Raw genomic sequence first — 22,731 nt, 5'->3', positions numbered from 1 at the left:
TGGACCACTTCTTACTTGGCTCCTCAGCTTCATTTACAGTTTTGGCACTCAGTAGATCACTGACAATAAACATGATGGAAACCTCACAACTAATGAAGCCATACAGTCATGGTACTCTGTTGCATGTTTTGTATTCACACCTTTTTTGTGGCATAGTGTGCACCAACAAAGAATTGTGCACATAAGCAGACAAAAGTAAGGAAAGCAGGACATGGGAATGCCAATGCTAAACTGCATATTAATAAACGGACATCCTGTTGAAAATCAAGTCTCCCGTTAGCTACTTTGTTACAGCCTTGCTGGCAGACACATTCTGTCTCCAGTAATAGCAACCACATTGGACTAGCAAGCTAGTTTTTTGCAGGTTTTTGCAGCACCAAAAGCAAATGCATTAGAGCAATAGTAACCCTGAGTCCATGTTGATGTAAGGTTAGTATCACGATATCATATAGTATGAGCACATGTTTCTTTTTATGAAGCCAAGAAGCACCTGAAACGCGATGCTGCTTCAACTCAGATGAGCACATCTGCACTGCACATCTGCTAGGTTCAACGAATCACATCACACTAACTTTGACCGTAATTTTTATGGTGCTTTTGCTGGTGAAAGTCCCTTGTTGAATTGTCTAAAGACAAGCAGCAGCTACAAAACCAGCAAACACTTTTTCTGTTTAACCTTTTACTGAAAAATGTGATTTTAAAAAGGTATGGAGACTTCTCAGAGATATGAATGGGTGGTAGACACTTCTCCCTTAACACTTAGTAAGTGGCAACTGAATAATTATTAAATTCTCTAAATTCCAAAAACATGATGATGATAAAGTGTGTTATACCTAAAAATAATAAAGCCAGAGAAATAAGAGACACAGAGGCACATGAGCACCTGTGAAAACACTTCTGAACAGGTAAGAACAATTGCTCTTATTTCACTTGTGTGGAAACAGCACAGAAGACTTACTGTATTTCACTATGAGGGTGAAGGAGCCCTGGCACAGGCTGCCCAGAGGGGTTGTGGAGTCTCCTTCCTTGGAGGTCTTCAAGATCCACCTGGACATGTTCCTATGCAACCTGATCTAGGGGAACCTGCTTCTGCAGGGGGGTTGTACTAGATGATCTCTAAAGGTCCCTTCCAACCCCTACCATTCTATGATTCTATGATTTCCCTGGGCACTTCCCATCACATGACAGAAGACCAGGAACAAACCCAAAATGCCTATAACCATCTCCTCTTCCCCGTCATAACTAGGCTGTTTCTTTGCATCTCTGCAACACCACTTCATCTCAAACACAATGAAACTTTGCCATGTGTAGTCGACACCCAAGAAAAACAACGATCAATTCTAAGAAAAGTTAAAATAATCCTGAGCTCTGTAAACCTGCAAATATGTTTGCTAAATGTTAGATCTCAAAATACATTTAAAAGAAAAAAAATTAAGGGATTTTCAGAAAACATAAGAGTTGGCAACCTCTCCTGCCAACTAAGATGCTCAAACTATTGCCAGAAACTGAGTGGTCCATATCTAACCAAAAGCCATTAAACCATTTTTATCTTATTCTAATAATAACAACAGTAAGTTTACTTCTGTTTTATTTTCACGTACCTTTCTTTTTCAAGGCCTCTGGCTTAATGATCAGAACTTAAAAAAATATTTGTAAATACATAAAAATAAAGCTTAATAGCAAACAGTATAAAAATTATCTATTTCAAAACCATTACATTACTATTACTGGAAATTGCACTGCAATTAATCTGCAGGCCAGAGGTACTTCAGTTGTGGACATGACTTCCACAATTAACTCTGCAAGAGTTTTTCATCTTCTTAATTAAATGAGGAATCTTTCATCCACCAAGGTTTTGGATGCCAAATTCTTCTTCCCAAGTGTATTACGAATGAACCTAAATATCTAAGAACATTTAGAAAATACATATGAATGAAGACATACTTAAAACAATAATTTTCATTACCCAACATACAATAGTAGCTTCATATTATCTTTAAATCTTAAATAAAATGAGTGAATTAGGTGCTTAAGTCCCTTTTGCATTTTTGAAATATCTTCCAGTATCTTTCCAGCATGAAATAGGACAGAATTATATGTGATTCATTTTAACAGATATTTGTGGGTTTTACTTAAAGTTATTTGAAGCCTCTTCCTCACAACAGGCATATGAATAGAAATAATTTCCCACAAGTCTATTTGACAAAAAAAAAAACCCCACCCAACCCAAATCTATTCTATAAGCTCTTGGGAGAATCTCTGTCACCACATACTACTAACGGAACTGCTTTGATTATCTGGTTAACCAGACAAACTTCCTTACTAACCCCCGTTTAAAAAAAATTACTTTGTTCTTAAATTGAAATTTACCTCTTGTTGCAAATATGTTAGAATAGCTGCCAAAACAAAACTTTGGGAAGCCAGATCCACCACGGAGAAAAACAAGGTATCAAAGATGAGCAGCGTTGCCTCGTTGCCGTAATAGAGAACGTCAGTGAAAGAGTGTCCTTCATCTACAGAAAGTGAACAATTTTGGAAAAATTATTATTTCTGTGAAGTCCAAGTTTGTGGAGTTCATTGGATCATGCTGAAAAAGTTGGTAAGAAACAAGAAAGTCAGAGCAAGAGCTGGTTATGGCATCCTATGGCATCATAAGAGCTAGTTATGTCATTCCATTTAAGCAAAATAACACAAACCTTTTAACTTACAAAACAGTCTTAACACGGAGGGAATACGTCAGGAAAAGCCCGCACACAACCTTTTTCACTCCTGAAATCTCAATCAGATTGTTTAAAAAAGGCTCCTTTGTACAAGAAGCAGATGTAACTTCCTTGCCACTTAAATTTTTAGCAAGTGTTAACTCTGGCCTCAGCAAAAGAATAAAAACATATTCTTGAAGCTTCACTTATGAGAAGGTCTGGAGCTTAACATTAGCTCTGGTAATTGGGTAACAACTTCCTGGAAAATGGGTCTTTTAAGCTTAAAATACCTTTTTCATAGCCAAAGTAGGCTAGATCACTTATCCACTATTTTATCAAAAAGCACCTCTCTCAAAAGAGAAAAGAACATTTGAAATAAAAAAATCACAGAAGACAGATTCTTTTCCCTCTTTCTACGTTTTCAGAAACATGCCTGATGCAAGTTTTATTGGAAACAGTGTATTTTCATCTCAAATTGTGTATGTCCAACTGCCAGGAAATCTGGACTTGTCTCTAAACTTTTGGGAACCATGGCAGTCTAAACCATCAAACAATATCATAGAATCATAGAATGGTAGGGGTTGGAAGGGACTTCGAAAGATCATCTAGTCCAACCCCCCTGCAGAAGCAGGGTCACCTAGATCAGGTCGCATAGGAACATGTCCAGGTGGGTCTTGAAGACCTCCAAGGAAGGAGACTCCACAATCCCTCTGGGCAGCCTGTGCCAGGGCTCCCTCACCCTCACAGTGAAATAGTTTTTTCTTATATATTTCTCTCCATTTATATGAACCTGGAAACAGTGGCAGTCAGAAGACCAAACCTTTGCCGAATGCTGCACAATTTGGAGTCATCACATCATGCCGAAACACTTAATGCTAACTCAGATGATGCATACCTGACAGCATTTATGGCTGAAGGAAGCCCTAGTTATAGCCTTAAGGCAGATACTTACTATCTGGCAACATCTATTAGTAAAGATAGTGCTTCACCATTATACGGGACAAGAGTCCAAGCCTTTAATGCATTAGGTGTAGCTCATACAGACTGAGTAAAAATGTCAGACTACAGCTCATTTGAAAGCATGTACTGCATCTCATCTTTTATAGCAAGGTTTGAGATTCAAATTAGGCTTCAGCTTTTGCAGCCTCAGTGTCAGAGTAGGGAAAATTTTGCACATATCAGTGATGCAATCTGGATTGCTATTATGTAAGAAAAATGATCTATTCAGGATGTGTAATTGTCATGTGGTAATGTCTATGGGTTGGACTGAGGTTCTGATGACAGTTTAGAGTTTTTGAACAGTGAGGCTGGAGAGTCAAGTACTTGAGAGACTCAAAATGAGGCCTTGCATCATATTGCATCATTAGTTAATGTTTAGATTTCATGCAGGTGATATTTATGGTTAAGGGTAGAATCAGGATCTGAACTCAGGTGTCCAGAGATCATTTCTAATGGATTCTGTCCAGCTCGGGGACTGAGGAAGCAGACTGCTATCAGGCCTAAGTTCACAGCTCATATTTCATTGCAGCACAGGTACTCGTCCCCAGACCTATCTGTTAATATGAGGAGACCAAGACTCAAGTTTTCAGAACCTTACAAGTGGCAGAAGTTGAGGCTCTAACACTGGATAAGGATCTCAGCAATGCAAGTTTTGGTCACCTGTCAGTAATTACAAATAGGGTAATGTTTTAGGAGTCTTGGTGTTTCCACAGCATCAGTCTTCTAGGGATTCTGATTCAGGAACCTAGCTTGAAGGTTGACATATGGTCAAGAACTTTCACTAAAGTTATTTTTAACATGCATACTGGTCACTTGGAAATACTTGTGGCTAGGTTTAGCATGGGCTTGGGATTCAGGATGATGCATCGAAGAACCCAAGTTTGACTGATTATGCATAACTCCAGGGACCAGAATCAGAACTGGTATCATCTCTGTTTCTGCTGGAATATTTGTTTTCGCTGTAAATATTGGCAATGCTTAAAAAACTTGAAAATAAAATATTCAAGAACCCAAATTACTTAGTGGAGTCTGCAAAAATGAGTGATGTATTAACATCAAGTATTCCACTGAAATATCTTCACTCCAATCAATAACCTCTTTAAATAAATCATTTGTCTGTACTTTTAGATGTTTTAGAAGAAATTTGCTTCTACATTAAAAAAATAGCATGGAGCTACTTAAATACTATGGATCTTCTTTTCCATTTACAAAGTGGATATTAGATCTAGACAGCAAGTGAAAGGAGCACTTTGTAAACAGGTTTGCATTGCTACACAAGATCTTTTCAGTTGCCTAAAAGAAAGAACATTGCAGTCCGGTGACAGATTATAAATAGGGTTTCTGTAACCTGAAGAACTTCAAGATACCTCCCTCACAAGTGGTACATTTAATGACTCCTCATGCTGTAAAGTCTACTTCAGACTGTAAATCCTGGGAAAGAAATCCACACACAAACTCACATACTTAGTATAAAAAGCAAGTCAAATCTTTACCATTGTAAAAAATACTTTTCTCTATTGGTTCCATGAACTCCATGCCAAGAATCCGTTCCAGCAGCAACTTATCTTTAACAATGTAATCCATTTCTTTATGAACCTACAGGAAAAGGGAAAACAATACTTCATGTTTTATGATATCAAAGAAAAGCACTTGTTAACAGAGTGAAATATGGCTACTCGGACCTTTATGAATGAAAAAAAGCACTGGTCTATTCAAAGACAAAAATAAGTACATAACAAAATAGATTTGTCGTTTTTAAGAGCAGGCTGCACTGTTGGACACTACTCCATTTGTTTTTAATTGAATGAAGCACTGTCCCAATTGTCATTAAAGGCCTTTAACAAGAAATCTTTAGGCACATATGCTTTCCAGTCTTTCAGATTTACAATTTTTAGTCTTTATTTCCTATAATTAGATTTTCCTTAATACGATAACGTCAATCTACATACGTGATCAATAAAAGAGTTGAGAAATCTGTTCATGGTGTTGTATGCCCTTGTGCTTTGTTCAAAAGCGTTTGCAGCCGAGTCCAAAAGCCTAGCAGGACCACGTTTCTGAAAGAAAACATGACCATGACTTCAGCAGAAAAATGACATATTGTAACTAACATTTACAGAATACAAATATCTCACTTACTCTTGTGAGGGTTTCATGAATCCTGTCATAGTGCAGTCGCATTTTTCTTGAAATAGAAATCTGAAATGTCTGGCCGTCTGTGTTTGGTAACAAACCTCTCTGACTGCATAGATTTTCCTATACAATTAAAGCAATTGGAAATTCACATTATTAAAGCCATTTATAGACTCCCAAAAGTCAAAAGCTTTTAATATTCTCTCCTTCATGTACACATAGTACTTAAAATATCACGAAATATCTGAATCCACTGCACTTTTGGTTCTATTACTGGAGGATTTTCCTGGGACGTGAAATCCTGACCCCTGCTGTCACAAAGTCATAGGCCTCTCTTCAGCTGCATTCAGTTCATTACCTTTTAAGACATCTTGACATTCATTCTGAAGTGCTTTCTTTTCTGTTTATCATTTATTCTATACTTGTCCTGGGTGGTTTTTTTGACTCCTGTCTTTTACCATATGTATTTTAGGTCACTTTTAATATATTTCTAAAATCTCAAGAAAACAGAAAATTCAACATCTCCATAGAGAAAAAAATGCTTTTCCCAAAATTATATGAAAAGAAACATTTAGAAAAAGAATACAGGAACACAGAAAATATCACTAGTAGAAAATATCATTAAAAAGATTCCTCTAAACTTCAAAGTTTAATAAGATTTAATTTTAATGAGGTTATGGCTTTTTCTGTTCTTTTATTGAAATGGCAATGTCCTCTGTCTAAGGTACAGTCTTCCTACTTATCCCTACACAGATGCAAGATGTCAGGAAATGTAGTGCAAAATGTTCTAGTCTTGTATAAGACATTTTACATTTGCCTGATCTTGCAGTAAAGATACAACAAACTAGAAAAAAGACTTATTTAAATTAATTAATTTCTATGAAGAGCAAGTCATATCCCTACAGGAGAAGAGATGGAATAATAATTTATTGGAAGAGTAGAGGTTTCTTTATTGGGAGTTTTTCAGATTTGTATCTTTATGAGAGCTTTTTGGTATGCACCTTTTTGATTGTGGCCATGAGCTTATGAAAAACTTCAATATCAAAAAGAAGGTTCTTAAATACATGAAAAAAAAAACTTTGTAGAAAAACTGGAGCTTTGTATCTATTTCATCTGTAAAAGCAACAGCAAAGAAAAGATAGTGAAGAAGACCAATGAACAGCTAGTTGAAAGAACTGCTGAATCATATATTTACACACCAGCAGCTGGTATCTTTGGTATCTTTTAAGCATCAAAACTTAAATCCAGGAAAAAAAAAAGATTTGTTCAAGTTCATGAAATTTAGAATCATAGAATGGTAGGAGTTGCAAGGGATCTTTAGAGATCATCCAGTCCAACACCTCTGCAGAAGCAGGTCCACCTAGATCAGGCCACACAGGGACATATCCAGGTGGATCTTGAAGACCTCCAAGGAAGGAGACTCCACAATCCCTCTGGGCAGCCTGTGCCACTGCTCCCTCACCCTCACAGTGAAATAGTTTTTTCTTCTGTTTAAATGGAACGTTTTGTGGTCCAGCTTCATCCCATTACCCACCGTCCTGTTGCTAGATAACATCGCAAAAAGTGATGCCCCAACCTCCTGACACCTGCCATTGAGATATCTGTAAATGTTAATGAGATCTCCCCTCAGTCTCCTCTTCTCTAGACTAAAAGAAGAGGAGACTTGGTGCCATGTAATGTACAAGAGCAGATCCATTTGCAAAGGAGTGTTTTTTTAAATAAAACAAATAAATAGTGGAGGTGTAAAGTTTAATACTTTTACTTACTGCTTCTCTCTTTAGATTCATATTCATTTCTTCCATATTGGTATCTGCATGCCCATGCACAGAGCGACCATGGATGTAATAACCAAAGCAGCTGTGTGACAAGAGAAACACTGAAATCTAAAAGAGACAAGGGAAAGACAAGAATATTTTAATTAGACTTTACAATTTTATTTTTGAGCTCTTGAATTCACAGCAGAGATCAGCAGGACCAGTCCTTCTACAAATACAAAGCAGGCAGGTACCAAAATAAATACATCAGGAAAATATTTAATAACTCTTTTACTGATTAGCTTTATCTCTATTAAAGTAGAAACACACATCAGCTTCAAGATTAGTTTATCAATGGCAAGGATTGCTACTTTATTTCACAAAGCCAAAAATTTTAACAAAAGTTATTAGCTTTTATTTTGATTCAAAAGTAATTTCTGTGATACATAGTATGTATGCATGATTCCACTTGAGCACCTAGGAGACTGTGTTTAAATAGAATTTCATTCAGCACTTATGTATCACATAAAACCCAAAATGAACTCTCTCTGCAATACATGCACTACCTCGGTGTTTCATGGAAGAGAATAACCAAAGCTGGAAAGGCTGATCAAAGAGGTTAATCTCTGTATTTTTAAGAAAGTTCTGGGAGAATGAGGTAACCCAACTTGTTCAGACTGCACTCCTCTTTGGTTACAAAGGGATTCCTGCAGTATAAATCTTCAAGACACAAATTTAAACTAGAGAAGGAAAGTAGTTCAGGTGTGAGTAAATGAAAATGCATGAAAAAGGTGGTAATTGTCCAAGAGGAGCAACCATGAAGTTCAGTAGCTGAGGGGCGGCCACAAGATAGGAGCAGAAACCGAACACAAACATATTAAATAAAACCAAGACAGCCATGTCTGTGAGTCAAAGATACCAACATACAAACCAGCTGACAGAATGGCAGCAAATTATTCCATACCTCATTTCTGTTGATACTTTTTAATGCTGCAGGAGCATGTGTAACCAATTTGACTTCAAAAAACCATCTAAAAGTCACAGGTCTAGAAGAATATATTGATATCTATGCAAGCAGAATCTTTTTCTAATTAAACTTTAACTGAGATCTGATAGATTGCACAAGTAAAGTGAGCTTAAAGAAACACTGACTTTGGCTGTTCACTAGTCATGTCTGATTAAATTAAATTAATAAATATTATTTAATATTCTTAAAACCATCTTATGTATTACTCTATTCAAAAGGCCATTGTATAAATGAGGCAAAGAAATACTTACATTGCTCATGCAACACAAATCAATAAATTGGCTTATCTTGTCTTCAACAAATCTTTCATAAAACATAGAAAAAAAAATAACCTGAAATAAATCAAACAATTTTTCTTTTATTAGTTTGTCAGATTTTACTTCATTAAACAGTTAACTTCAAAGTTCAACACCCACAAATTACAGATTTCTGCAGTGGCCACCATTGCAGACTTCTGCATTGGCCACCACCTTGACATCCTTCCTCTAGGAAGTAAAGTTGTAGCAATAATCTGTTTTTAATTTTGAACTTATAGATGCTTCACAGTTGTTCATAACAAAATAAGGTAGTTCTATAAATTCACATATTTGAGAGGATTACAATCCTGTCTACAAATAAAGGTGTCTCATAGCCCAGAAGATTCATTTTGAGTTCTAAAGCTGTGTCATGCTAAAGCGCCTGAAAGCAAACCAGTTAAGAATACACCCACTGCTACAATACAGAGTATGGATGGCCTATTCTAGTTTCTGAGAACTGGCCTGAAAATGGTACTTCAGGCTGTTGTGTGTTTCAATACCTGTAAGAAGGCAATGCCTAGCCAGAGTGCAGCAGACACACCGAACCTTAAAATGCGGCTCCAAGGTGCTGTGTAACTCTCAGCGCTTCTTGTAAGACTGGAAGAAGAATCCATTAAAGCCAGGTTTGAAAATCCTACCACCTGAACAGATAAGAAGATCAATGTAACAAAATGAGACATGAATAGTATTAATTATGACCCTGTTGTTTCCATCGTAAAAGAAATTAAGAAGGAAAATTAGGAAAGATGGACGTGGTACTAGCAGCATGTTCCTTACGATGGAGGCTGGTTGTGTAATCCAGTGCTATTACTGAGAAATAGAATTACAAACATAAGCCATATGCATATGTGTTCATACAGAAATTCAAAATCCTATGCAACTAAATCTCATTAGAAGTCAGCATTGACTTTGAATCAAAAACTGAAAAAATCCTACTGTTGGACTGCATAGGGATATTTTTTCTGCCAAATTTCAGCTTTTTAGTCCTATATAAGTGACAAAACAATTTTTTTTATCTGTTTTGCAACTGTGAGAAACTGTGTCTTTTTGTTTTTATTGAACAGAAATATATTTCCCTCCACTGTCTTTATGGATGAATCTATTTTAAACAAGTAATCTAGAAAAAGTTGCAAGTTAAAAGATGAGAGAAACACTGTATCTTCAAACACTTTAGGGGTGAACATTTTGTGAAATCATTTAAAACTGAAGTTGCATCAGAAACATATTTGTGGTGGGCTGATCCTCACCACAGAGGGTGAGGGAACAGGAAAAACAAAAGCAAGAAACCTTGTGGGTGAAGACAAAGATGATTTAACAAGCAAAGAAAAGGCAAGGTGGTGAAAAAGTCCTCCACAACAAGTGATGCAAAGGCAAACACTACCTCCACAAGCAGACTGATGCTCAGTCAGTCCCCAGGAAATCCCCTCCCTCAATTTTTATTAGTGAATATGATGGTATAGAGTATCCCTTTGGCCAGTGGGAGTCAGCTGTCCTGGCTGTGCTCTCCTCTCAGCTCCTTATGCAGCCCCAGCCTACTCATGGGAGGCCTTGACTTACGCAAGTGCTGTTCAGCAACAGCCAACCATTGGTGCATTATCAGCCCTGTTTTAAGCTACAAACAGTAGCACCCTATGGGCTGCTATGACGAAAATGAACTCCTTCCCAGGCAGACCCAGTACAATATTGCAAAGCTTGATTTTGTTGCCAGAGCTAGCCATGAAAGTCAATACTGCCACAGTAACCAAGGCTGTTTTGGGTACCTGCTTTGGTGCCAGACATGAGGCCTGAAGGAAGGGAGACTCCTTCTATGATTTCCAACTTCTTCCAACTATTACTTTTCCTGGCTTGTTTTCTACTACTGTACGGCCTGTCACCATAAGTAATGAGAGGCCAAGAGTCACTTTATGAAAACTGCTAACCCAAGACGACAGGTTTGAAGCAATACAGAAGTTTCCCTCTTAGTGAGGAGCTGGCTGCCCTATCAACCTCATGCACCACACTCTAAGGAAACCGCAAACTCCAGCGTGGCAATGAAAGATTATCTGAACACCAATTTTAGCCTATTTAGGTATCTTTTATGACATGAAAGGGATTCTCCAGAACAAATTCACAGCCTAAGTTATACAGTAAGATATTAATTCCTCTCTACTAAGAGTAATCTCTCCTTTCTAGTAACCCAGGAGCCTATGAAACATAACCTCAGGAAATTAGCTGTTTTTGGGAATTTGTGCTCTGTTTTTTCCCATCAACAACAGAAATACTGATGTAGTGAATGAGGAAAGTTTGGGGTTTTTTAATGTATTTAATTTAAAAGAAAAAATGGAAAAATTAAACTCAGAAATGTATGAAATGAATAAAAGTATTAAAATATGTAGAAGAACCTCACATAAACAGCTATATGTTACACGCTTTAAGAATAATTCCCAAAATAAAAGTACTTACCAAACTACAGAAAAAACAAACCAAAATGTTTCTGAAAAGCTAAAGCACAATTTCTCACATATCTTTAAGCTATAACTGAAGGCACATTGCCTTGTGTTTGGCCATAAGGAACAGAAGTGGCACGTTTCATTTCCTGCTTTAGAAAATGTCACTGTAGCAAATTAGCAGGAAAGAAGCTCCTTTCAGTTAAACACAAAACCAGAGATGAGGCTGTAAACTGTGGCAGAATGAAGCCAATAGGCAAATAAAGAATGGAGTGTGTACACAGATTTATCAGTCTTTCAAGTAATTTAAGGTAACTCATTACCTTAAAAAAACCCCAAACAAAAATTATCAAGGTATTTATAGGCTGGCTGTTTTGTTTGGGTTTTTTTAAGTCTTCCTTAACAAAATATTCCAAAGAGCTATATATACATGCATATTAATTTAAAAAATGTATCAAAGTAATTATTTTACTAAGTTACATGTTTTCAAGTGAACTTGAAGGTCATTCACTATTACCACAGAAAATGCAAAAGTTAAAAAAAAACAGACCCTTACGTTACACACTGGTTGTGAATCATAAAGATTTTAACAATAACAATAATAATTGTAGTAATAATACCTCCAGAAAAAAAAGAACTGCAAGCACTTGAAAGAGGGGATTTATCTTCCTCATTGTCTGAATCTCATTCCATTCATTTGCTATAAAATATGTCCTCCATATGCTCACAGGTGCAGTAGCACTTTTAGTAACGCCTTCACCTAAAAAGAATACATCTGATAAAGCTCTCAAATTTAATACTTGAGACTCATATCCAAATTTAACCAAAGCTGTTTATGCAAACAAGCATAGTTTGAATTACCTTCAACTGCTTTAACAACTTTGCCCTTAGGTCTTTCCCAGTCAATAAAGAAAACGTCTACAGTAAGTTGTGAAACCAGCAACTGTAGGAATTGCAGAGCCTAAGAAAGAAAAAGGTGAAATATAACAAGGACAGCAACAGCATACAGACAAAGATGAAGAAACAATTGTTGTACGTCATTCATTGAACAAAACACGTAAAATACTTGACTATATTTGAGACTAAAACTTTGTTACTAACTTTTTATTTTTATTTTTTATTTAAAAGCTTGGAATGACAAAAGTCATGTGATGGCATCCAAAATTATGAATAAAATACAGCAAAGGAACATTTAAAAGAAAAGACTAAGTATTTTCCCATACTCATCTCTTTAATGAATTCAAAATCAATATAATATGCATAATTAATACAATACTTGTATGTCCCGTGATGAGAGAATATCAGTCTCTAAATTTTACAAGTATGATTGAATATAATTCTAGTAATTAATAATTGAATGTTCATAACTGAACATAAGTCTGTCTTCTTTTTAATCAGAAACTGGCAGCACTTATATTCTGCTTTAAAAGAAAGCACTTGCTTTCTTGATGTGGTGTTATTTTATTTGTATTTCTTTATAGCTTTATCCTCAAAAGAATAATATTCCATAGGCATTTGTTTCCCTGTAAAGACTGAACAAAACAAATCCCTATGGAAAAATGACTTAATTCACAGTGTAAGATAATTGTTTACCTCTACACACTAATACAATAAACTGTAACATGTTTAAAAACAAGCCACCTGGAAATAGGCAGAAACATCTTTTATGTCTTTCCTGCCTGAGGAAAAAACATATTTACCTTTAAACTAAACGCACATGCTATGTATGTAACAAAGTCTTCTTCTTGAGAAGGAAGCGGTAAAAGGACAGAGACAAACTGCTGAGCCTGTAATTGAAAAGTTATATTGAAAAAGTATGGATGGCATACGTTAAAAACATACTAAGTGCTTAAGAGTAACATTTTGCAGAAAAAAGTCAATATTAAATGTGCAAGCATTTTGAATTTGGAAAATGTTTGAAGTGACTCTTAAGCAGACTGCAAGTAAAACGAATCCTACGGAAAAGAAATGGGAGAAACACAAAAATTTAAGCACACAAACCAGGATATGATATAGAACTTGCCTCAATACTCTGACCAGAAAGGCAGAAAAAAAAAAGGAAAAAAGAAAATGAATTTTTGTGTAAAAATATATGTAATATTAGTAGATTTTCATAATACCCAAATTTGGAAAAACACTTACTTTGAAGAACACGAGCCAATAAATCCCTGTGCCCACTGTGATGATAAAGAAAACGTTGGCAAGGTCTCCAGCATAAAACAATAAGAACTTGAAAATTGTCTGCAATTACAAAAAGACACTGTAGAGATCTGCAAAACTAATTAAGTAATGCATATGTAAATTCATATATATATTCATATATAGCTCATACTACAGGAAATTCTAGTACTGAAAAAGAACCTTGAACAAAATTGTTCTACTTTGGTCATTTATTTATCATAGAATCATAGAATGGTAGGGGTTGGAAGGGACCTTTAGAGATAATCTGGTCCACCCCCGCTGCAGAAGCAGGTTCCCCTAGATCAGGTCACAAAGGAACATGTCCAGGTGGGTCTTGAAGACCTCCAGGGAAGGAGACTCCATACCCACCCCTGGGCAGCCTGTGCCAGTGCCCCTCATCCTCACAGTGAAATAGTTTTTTCTTCTGTTTAAATGGAACTTTTTGTGTTCCAGCTTCATCCCATTACCCCTTGTCCTGTTGCTAGATACCATCAAAAAGGGATGCCCAACCTCCTGACACCAGGAGGTCATATTTATGGTACATGTCATAACTATGGTATATTCAGTATCTGAAACTCCTGCATTCTTGGCTTTGTTCAAAGAAGAATTCATCTGAAAACTAAGCGGACTCAGCTGATCAGAATAGCTCTGTAAATACTTTACTTTTTAGCAAAAGAATTTTCTAAATTACAACATCAGAATCCAAAGAAAGCAAAAAACCTACTTCCTCAAGTGAGACTAATGCCAAGTCACGGCCCTATGCAGCTAGGCTAGAAATTTTTCAGTTATCTTAAGAAACAGAACAGTAATACCACAGGGAATGATAGCAAAGGTCTTCTTAAAGAGGGGGAGACTTGTCCCTTTTTAGGTTGCCAGTTATTTGTTTATACCTGCAAGTCAATTATAGAGTTTCCTGTTTGCCTCTTCCAGCCTGCAGTCTTGAGAAGGGACCATAACACTCCAAGTCCACCCAACACACCCAACGTGATCTAAAGAGAATGACAAATTATTTGCAGATATTTGAAAAACCCCACAAAGCGGAAGTAAATCATTATATTGTCAAATTTAAAAGAAATACAACTTACGTCAGTCTGTACCTGAGCCTCTGACTGATTCATCTCATAATTGACTGAGAAGGAAACCTGAATATGAAGACACAAAAAGTAAATATGCATAGAAATTCTGAAATGCCACAATCATTATAGACAGTGGCAGTTTTCACACTTTTAGTCAGTGGGAATTCCCATCTAGGGCTATTATACACCACCTGTCTTGTTTTATTGTATATATTTGACCATATATTGTATATATGTTTTACAGTGCCAGCCTTAGTACTACTAGCATGTGCTCTGCTACATGTACTCAGATTTTACCAACAGTAATGCTGGGGAGATGGATGCCTGCCGTCTGCAAGTTACTAGCTGTACCTAATTATCATCCTTTCCAATGTGCATACATTTTTCCTTCTGAAGGGAGACATCTTCCTTTTTATCAGGGTTGATTAAAAGTAACTTTAATGTAATTATGCCAAGATGCAAAATCATAAAACGAGCTCTTACACCACTCAGACATCTATTTTTTTCCAGTTTGAGTGAAATAAAAATTGCCATGCAACATCAAAATTGATGCCTCTAGATTAAATATCTATCTAACCTAAGACCTATTTTGACTTAGGTCTGAAAGATTTGTATAAGGAACAGAAAACATTTGTCTCAGTTTTAAAACATTCTGGCCTGAGTCATGGTCACTGCAAGACTAAAGTTAACACAAGAATGACAATTAATAGTGTTTTTTATTCAGTTTAAAGAACAGGACAAACTGCCCCCAAAACAATCCCTCCTTCCCCTCACCCTGGCTTCTCAAAACATTCTACCACCTCACTGGAATTAAGACTAAATATGCTCAGTTACTAGAAGCTCAGCATTCACAGAACTTGGAAAGAAATTCAATGTATCCTTTGACTTGCATAAACTTTGCAAAATACAACAAGGCATCCAAAATTAATAACACCTAAGTACATCAGATGTGGACGTAAGGGTGAATTATTATACCGGGAAACAGAGAAATGGAAACCAATTCTTTCTTCCATCAACATCTGAATGAATTACTTTCTAAAACCAGTGCTGTTTCTGTGGTAAAATAAAGACACTGTTGAGGCACACAAGAAGTTTCTATTTTTTCTATCTTTCAAATTCTCTGTCTCTTCTTTCCTTTCATGCAGCTAATATGGAATGCAAGGAATGGTTCTAGCAGCAGAAATTTCTAGCCAGATATGTATGTGTACTGGTAGCCTGAACTGTTGAAGGTTGATAAGCAGAAAATGTTGAGTTTTTTGTTGTTTCTTTTTAATAGCAGAATGATTATTTTACTGTATTAAGCTCAACATTTTCACTCTTTAAAGCAGTGCTATCTAACATGGAAAAAAGGCATAGGAATGAGACATCTGAGTTGCTGCCCATCACAGCAAACCAAAAAGCAAGGCAGGCAAGAAGGAAACTCTCCTTCTCCATTTGCTGCAGCAGAATTTGGTGGCTATCAGCAGAGAAAAGTCCCCAAAACTGATGTCCAACCCCTCTAGCTAAGGATTTTGGATTATTTAAATTTAATTCTTATATATAGGTTGTAAAATAGCATACAACAGCCAAAACACTACAAGATGTTTCAGATATATTGCCAATATTTAAACTTCAGCTAAGGGTGACCTGAAATGTTTACGTCATAACAACCAACCTCCTCTTAATGCATTGCTTTAAATAAAAACCTTCAACTTCTCGCATAAATTGCTGCTTTCAGTGCTCTTCACAGAATACTTTTCCTGTTATTTTCTATGCATATCAATATTGGAACTGTAGCTGAATTTAGCATTATGTAACTAACTGTAAAATTCTAAGTGTCTTAAGTTAAAAAAGACTCAAGAAAAGAGGCTTTTCTTGAAAATTATTTTCTTAAAAAAATAACTTTTATTTTAAAAAAATATTTTTCTTAAAAAACACTCAAGAAAATACTTTAAAACTGTTTTGTTGTAAAAGCTTTTAGTGAAGACTTGTGATTTCCAAATAGAGAAGAACTAGAAACTACTTACTAGATTTTTATAACCTCCGTCAAAATGTTCACCCAACTGGATTTCCAACAGAACTAAAAGTAGGATTGATAAATCAGATCAATTAAGATAGGAAAAATATCTCACCATCACACTCTGTGTTTCGGGATTTTGGACAGGCATATCTGTGTAAGCAATAGTAAGTAGAGGAGGGTAGATGGTTCCTCTCTGAGTATGGGATACCAGACGAATACTGCAGAAATACAAACAGAGCATTGTTTTTAATTCCAAAAATTGGATGAGTTGCTTGGAAAGTGTTACTTAAAACTTGTACTAACAAGAAAATAGTCAGTAAACAGAACAAGCTGATCAATAAAATGTGAGTTTCAAACCAAATGACAAGGCAATTCAGATCTTAAAATCAACCAGAGCATACAAAAGTACGTACACAAATATATAAGAAAAAAAAAAGCTTGAGAAGGATTGTTTATTTATAAGAACATACCTGAATCAACCTTTGCCTATTGCTCACATTTGGATAGCTGCAACTCAAGTCAATTCCAAAAAGTAACTATCCTCAAAACATTACAGAATGACTTTTCTATGTGTATTTTGATTTTCTGGCATTATCCTTTTTTTGAAGGGCCGTGGGAAGCTGTTCTCGTAACAGACACAGGATAACCCTTCTTTTTAAAAGAAGTGTTATTTGTGATTTTCAGCAAATGGAATTAGCACATTAAATTAATCTTCAAGATGATTACTTATATGGATGAGTACTCAGTGCTACTTGGCAATCTTTACATAGAATCATAGTATGGTAAGGGTTGGAAGGGACCTTTAGAGATCATCTACTCCAACCACCCTGCAGAAGCAGGTTCACCTAGATCAGGTCGCATAGGAACATGTCCAGGTGGGTCTTGAAGACCTCCAAGGAAGGAGCCTCCACAACCCCTCTGGGCAGCCTGTGCCAGGGCTCCCTCACCTGAACAGTGAAACAGGTTTTTCTTCTGTTTAAGTGGAACTTTTTGTGTTCCAGCTTCATCCCATTACCCCTTGTCCTGTTGCTAGATACAATAGAAAAAAGGGATGTTCCAACCTCCGGACACCCACCTTTTAGATATTTATAAATGTTAATAAGTAATAAGTTGTGAAGAAGAGCTAAAGGAAAAGGGAGGTCTCAATTTTTACACAGTCATCTCAGAGGAAGATGATATATAAAGAAGGAGAAGAAAGGGTCCTTCCAAAACATATTCCAGCTGAGATTAATCAGTGATGACCCTAACAGGTAGTCTCGGTATTTCAGATAAATAACTACAAGGCTATACTGGATTGTATAACAGAATAGGCAACAGTTTGTAAAAATACTGTGAAAAGGGATATGGAGTATGAAATAACATCCTTGTATTGTCAGCAACATACACATCGAAAAATAATTAGCAGATAAGTTTTTAAGTCACCTTCTAAGAGGTGACTGAATGCCTGCTAACTTGCATTATGCATATGTAGTCTGATCCAGACTACCACACCTGGAAATTAATCACAGTAATCTTAACCCCCACAAGTCAATGTTATGTTTTCTTACTCACTCATCAGAACAACCTACGGAAAATCTTGCTGTTTCCAAGTACGCAAGGAAATATAAGAAACAACATAATAAACCAACTTTCTTTTAAGACAACAACACAAAATTGGCTTATCCTATGTGCTATATATTATAAGCAATTAATCACCTTATTGTGATTTTGCTAGCAATCCGAATTACTCTTGGTAGTTTTCCCAAGTCATTCTCTTTTCCACTTAGTGCATCCACCAAAAAAAATCGACGAGTCAGAAGCCAGTTGTTCATATTACTGCCTTTGAAAAAAACGACAGTCATGTAATTCAACTCACAAAAGGAATGAAATCTACTAAAAACTATGTTTACAACTGTATAATAAATAGAAATGCATTCAGGGTGTAAAACCAATCATTTGCAACCTGAACAAATACATCACAAAAATAGATTACTTAATTTGTGCAAATTATTGATTGAGACAGGCTATGCAACGAAGGCTTGCACTTAACACTATCAGAATTTGCCCACAAATAGTAAATTCTTAACACAGAAACAAGTTATGGTGTGATGAGTATCTTTAAAAACAACTCAGTAACAGTAGGTAATACAAATTCTTTATGTTTGAAGTTACTGAGATTATTTAAATTCACAGAAATGTTACCATGATAATCTTACCTTGATTAACAAACATTTCATTGTATTGAAGATTCAAGTTTAAAACTGGCACAGCCCAAAGCTTTTCTTGTCCATTGTCACCATTATATTCAAGGAATAGGTCATAAAAGACTGGATTAGCAAAATCCAGTAAAAGCTTGGAAATGGAAACTTTGCACTGCAAGAAAAAAAATGTCGAAATAAAAACATCACTGTTGCCATTAAATGATTGTATCAAATTATGGACTCTTCTACAAAATTATTGTGGAATTTGTCCCACTTCTTCACAAAAGACAAGGTATTCAAGCTATTTGCAAGCAATTACGAAGTACTAATGAGTTTATGCAAAGCTCTTGGAAATTATTGCAATTGACTAAAATGACTAAAGTGGAGAATGAAGCTCTGCTAACATTTTTCAACAGATTAGGGGAAAATAACCCAGCAAATCTCATAGACATAAAATCTGAAACAGCATAAACACTACAGTCAAGACATAAATGCTAAAGTCATGAAGCACCGTGTCTGGCCCACCAGTACAAAAGAGAAATAGAGCTACTTGATATAGTCCAGTGTAGGCCACTAAGATGATGAAGAGACTAAAGCATCTGTCCCATGGCAAAAGGCAGAGAGACTGTTTTGTCCGGAGATGAGAAGGCTCAGGGCAAAATCTTGTTAGTGTGTACATATATCTGAAGGGAAGGTATACAAGATACACCCAGGCTCTTTTCAGTGTTGCCCAGTGACAAGACCAGAGGCAATGGGTACAAACTGAAACAGGAGGTTCCCTCTGAGCATCAGGAAAGACTTTTTAGCTGTGAGGGTGACCAAAGACTGGCACAGGCTGCCCAGAGAGTTTGTTGAATCTTGCTTCTTGGAGATTCAAAATCCATCTGGAAATGGTCCTTTACAACCTGCTCTACATGGCCCTGTTTGAGCAGAGGGCTAGACAAGGTGACGTCCAGAGGTACCTGCCTACCTCAACCATTCTATGACTATGCAAAGAAATTAAATCTCTGATTCAGTAGTTTTTGCATATGTGATCAAGCATGCATCCCTTAAATACTGACACAGTATTTCAACCATGCTTTTTCCAAAGCTGTAGGAAGAAGAAAGTGATGCATACAATCCATAACAATAATTACATTAAAAAATGCTCAGTAAGTTAATATTTATTTGTGCTTGTGTTTAAACCTAGTAATATTAACTGTTGTTAATACTTAACAGCAGGTTCTACAGACTCAATACATCAAATACTTAAGATTTTAAAGAGCACAAAGAAGAATAACATGGCTAGTTCAATGACCATAAATAGATTCTGTCTGAAATACTGGAAGAGAGATTAAACAACATTAGACAATGTGGAAGAGTAAAAATATTTTAAGAAAGATTTGTCAAAAATATTCAGTAAACACTTCAGTTTTCAAGAACTAAAGCTTTGACAGCTATTGCACTCCAAGACTTTCACACCACCCAAACAGTAGACAGTTTATGTATTTTTACACTGTATGTAACATATTTATTTTTACTTAACAAATAATGTAGGGAATGTTTTTTTTTATGCAGATTACTTAATAAATAATATTAATGGATATGTATGAGATGCTGTGCACGCAGAGTTTTATCAAAACAAAGATGTTCTTTCTCCCCCCATATCCCGCCAAAGAGACTACCACCTCCTCATTTAACAAGTGAGAAAAATTAACAGAGCTTTATTGCTGGCAGAGCCACATCTATGGCTGACTAAGCTTAGCAGCTATGCATACAAAAGCTCAGGTGCTCTATTCCCTCTCCCCTTCCTGGTGTTTAGTAAGGTGAGAAAACTCCAATGGGTTTTTTCTTAGTTAAGACAGCTAGGAATCTCTTTTTTCTGATGAGTGATCTGTTTGATTAAAACTTGTCTTCAACCTCTTTGTTGAATTAACTGAAATTGGTGCTTACATTGAAGAGTTGATGCGGACAACATACAGGCATACCATGTCTGCATATGCCTTCTTTCTGTATGAAATGTGGCCAAAGATGGAGGCAGAAAAATTGTGTTCTTTCACAAATTGTGTTCAGCAACCTCGCTAATACAAAAGCCAGTTCAATTTATTTTGATTTTCTTATGTAGTAAACAAGTTTTTTGACGTATGGATAATTTTTATAAAACACATTTATTTCACTCAATAGTAAAGAAATTAAAATAAGCAACAGTTTCACAAGAAACAAGTCCATGCTGCAACTTATGGCTGAAGTCCAAAGGTCCTCCAATGTACAATGAACTATCAACGACATACAAAGCACCTTAATTCAAAATTCAGAATAGTATTTTATTGCTTACTTACATTTTGTTGGTAAGTTGTTCCAAATGCATAAGCTGCATTCAATTTAGTTTGGGTATCAGGACAAAGCTGAAGAAAACATAATTGTAACTAGGTTAATTCAAAGGTGTCATTTTCTCACATGAAATATTTACACATGCCTCAAGCAGTTTATGCATCCACATTTTTCACAAAAGATATTTTGTTCCATTTTTTTAAGAAGAGAAAGATTGCTTTTTAAGAGTAAACATGATTATTACTACTGATGTTCTTAAAATGCTGTTCTGTCTTATTCACACTCGCATAGTATTTTTCTGTTCCATCACAGAAGTTGAAACCTGTGGACAACAGCATCCCTCCAGATTTTTCTTGCCTGGTTGACTAAATGTTCAATGCACAGTGCTGCCTTAAGTGTTGTAAGTGGCTTCTGGTAAATTCAAGAATCCCACGAGAAAAGAATTCCACATTCATATTGCCCCCTTTCTCTTAAACCAGCATTCTCAGAGGATCACAGTTATAGAAAGTCACAATTTTTTTTTCCCTTTTCAATGTAACTTTTACATTTTCTGCAAAGAACAAATCACTCTAAGTAGAACATAGAAAATGGAACAAACTCAAACTAAATGAGTATGGCACTTAGTGGAGGGAATAGCTATTTTCCCAAATGAAAATCAAGTCAAATTTACATAAAATGCAATTCTATCAGTGTGCGACTGTAATTCTGGGAATTGTTACAATTAGCATTGAGAGAGCTTTAGCACTGTGAGGTCTTATCACCACACACAATCTATTACATCACAAGAGGCTCTGAATAGATAGGCTGTGCCTTTCCCATTGTTTTTTGATAGCTACTAAAAGCACTGCATTTAGGAAATTACTGTGTCCCAATAAACCTTAAAATCTAAGTCAGAATATGTAACTTTCTGTCACAGTAACTGCACAGTAATTAGTAACCTATTTTCTTAGACACTAGCTTTGCTTAAAATTTGAGAGGCAAGTGCAAGACAGTTCATCCTGAGACAACAAAATACTCACTATTTAAATCCTGAGTGTCAGCTGCTCCTCTGTAGATACCAGACCATTTGAAGTGACATGCTTTAAGAGTGATGTGAATTGCCTACACAAGGGGACAGACAATTCTCAATTGTTCTCACTAGTGTGCCTGTTGCTGCCTGCTCAGGGCATTGCTGAGAGTGCCCTGATCACTACTGATAAACAAATTCTACTCTGCAACAGGTTTCACAGCTGCCAATTTCTGCTGTTATGCTAATTACTATTGCACTTCTTACTTCCTGCTTATTTGCATTTCTCACACCTTATCTATACAGTATAGTACTGCTGAAATATAATGTGCGTGTGCCACTGAAATTTGAGGGTAGAGTGTCGAATCTTCTAGTCAGTGTTCCCTACTTCTATGTAAAGTCTTCCAGCAAGATTTTATAACTTTCTGTTATGAAAAAGTCAGGCAGATGCTGTGTACATTTTACATTTAAAACCAAAAGAAAAAAGCAAAGAAAAATTCCCAAGAGACCTGAAAGAAAATGGAGTGATAGATCAGTTTTACTATCTCTCGACAGTGGTATAACCACTGACGTGCTTGGCATCCCCATAATGTGTGAGAACAGGTGACAGTATTCCATAGAGACATACTTGTAGAATCACTAATAAAC

General features: G+C 36.1%; 1 protein-coding gene across 6 annotated transcripts in view; it reads right to left on the bottom strand.

Moving 5' to 3' along the window:
- Nucleotides 1–1,680: 1,680 nt before the first annotated feature.
- TMEM67 (transmembrane protein 67) overlaps nucleotides 1,681–22,731 on the bottom strand; it is a 35,242-nt gene continuing 14,191 nt past the window's right edge. For 4 of the 6 annotated variants that reach the window (XM_061996035.1, XM_061996038.1, XM_061996041.1 and 1 more), the window contains 18 exons: nucleotides 21,086–21,151; nucleotides 18,783–18,939; nucleotides 18,283–18,406; nucleotides 16,700–16,805; nucleotides 14,598–14,654; nucleotides 14,403–14,501; nucleotides 13,474–13,572; nucleotides 13,032–13,118; nucleotides 12,193–12,292; nucleotides 11,952–12,091; nucleotides 9,406–9,546; nucleotides 8,861–8,941; nucleotides 7,595–7,711; nucleotides 5,835–5,951; nucleotides 5,648–5,752; nucleotides 5,192–5,294; nucleotides 2,371–2,513; nucleotides 1,681–1,905 (listed from right to left, as the gene is read on the bottom strand). In XM_061996035.1, coding sequence (XP_061852019.1) covers nucleotides 1,825–1,905; nucleotides 2,371–2,513; nucleotides 5,192–5,294; nucleotides 5,648–5,752; nucleotides 5,835–5,951; nucleotides 7,595–7,711; nucleotides 8,861–8,941; nucleotides 9,406–9,546; nucleotides 11,952–12,091; nucleotides 12,193–12,292; nucleotides 13,032–13,118; nucleotides 13,474–13,572; nucleotides 14,403–14,501; nucleotides 14,598–14,654; nucleotides 16,700–16,805; nucleotides 18,283–18,406; nucleotides 18,783–18,939; nucleotides 21,086–21,151 — 1,923 coding nt within the window. In that variant the 3' untranslated portion in view covers nucleotides 1,681–1,824. The remainder of the gene's footprint in view (nucleotides 1,906–2,370; nucleotides 2,514–5,191; nucleotides 5,295–5,647; nucleotides 5,753–5,834; nucleotides 5,952–7,594; nucleotides 7,712–8,860; nucleotides 8,942–9,405; nucleotides 9,547–11,951; nucleotides 12,092–12,192; nucleotides 12,293–13,031; nucleotides 13,119–13,473; nucleotides 13,573–14,402; nucleotides 14,502–14,597; nucleotides 14,655–16,699; nucleotides 16,806–18,282; nucleotides 18,407–18,782; nucleotides 18,940–21,085; nucleotides 21,152–22,731) is intronic. The other 2 variants (XM_061996036.1, XM_061996037.1) reach the window with 2 other exon arrangements.

Source organism: Colius striatus, chromosome 4 (genome assembly GCF_028858725.1).
Source record: "Colius striatus isolate bColStr4 chromosome 4, bColStr4.1.hap1, whole genome shotgun sequence".
Taxonomy (NCBI): Eukaryota; Metazoa; Chordata; class Aves; order Coliiformes; family Coliidae; genus Colius; species Colius striatus.
Note: the sequence above shows the minus strand (reverse complement) of the source record. Positions and strands in the feature narration are given on the sequence as shown.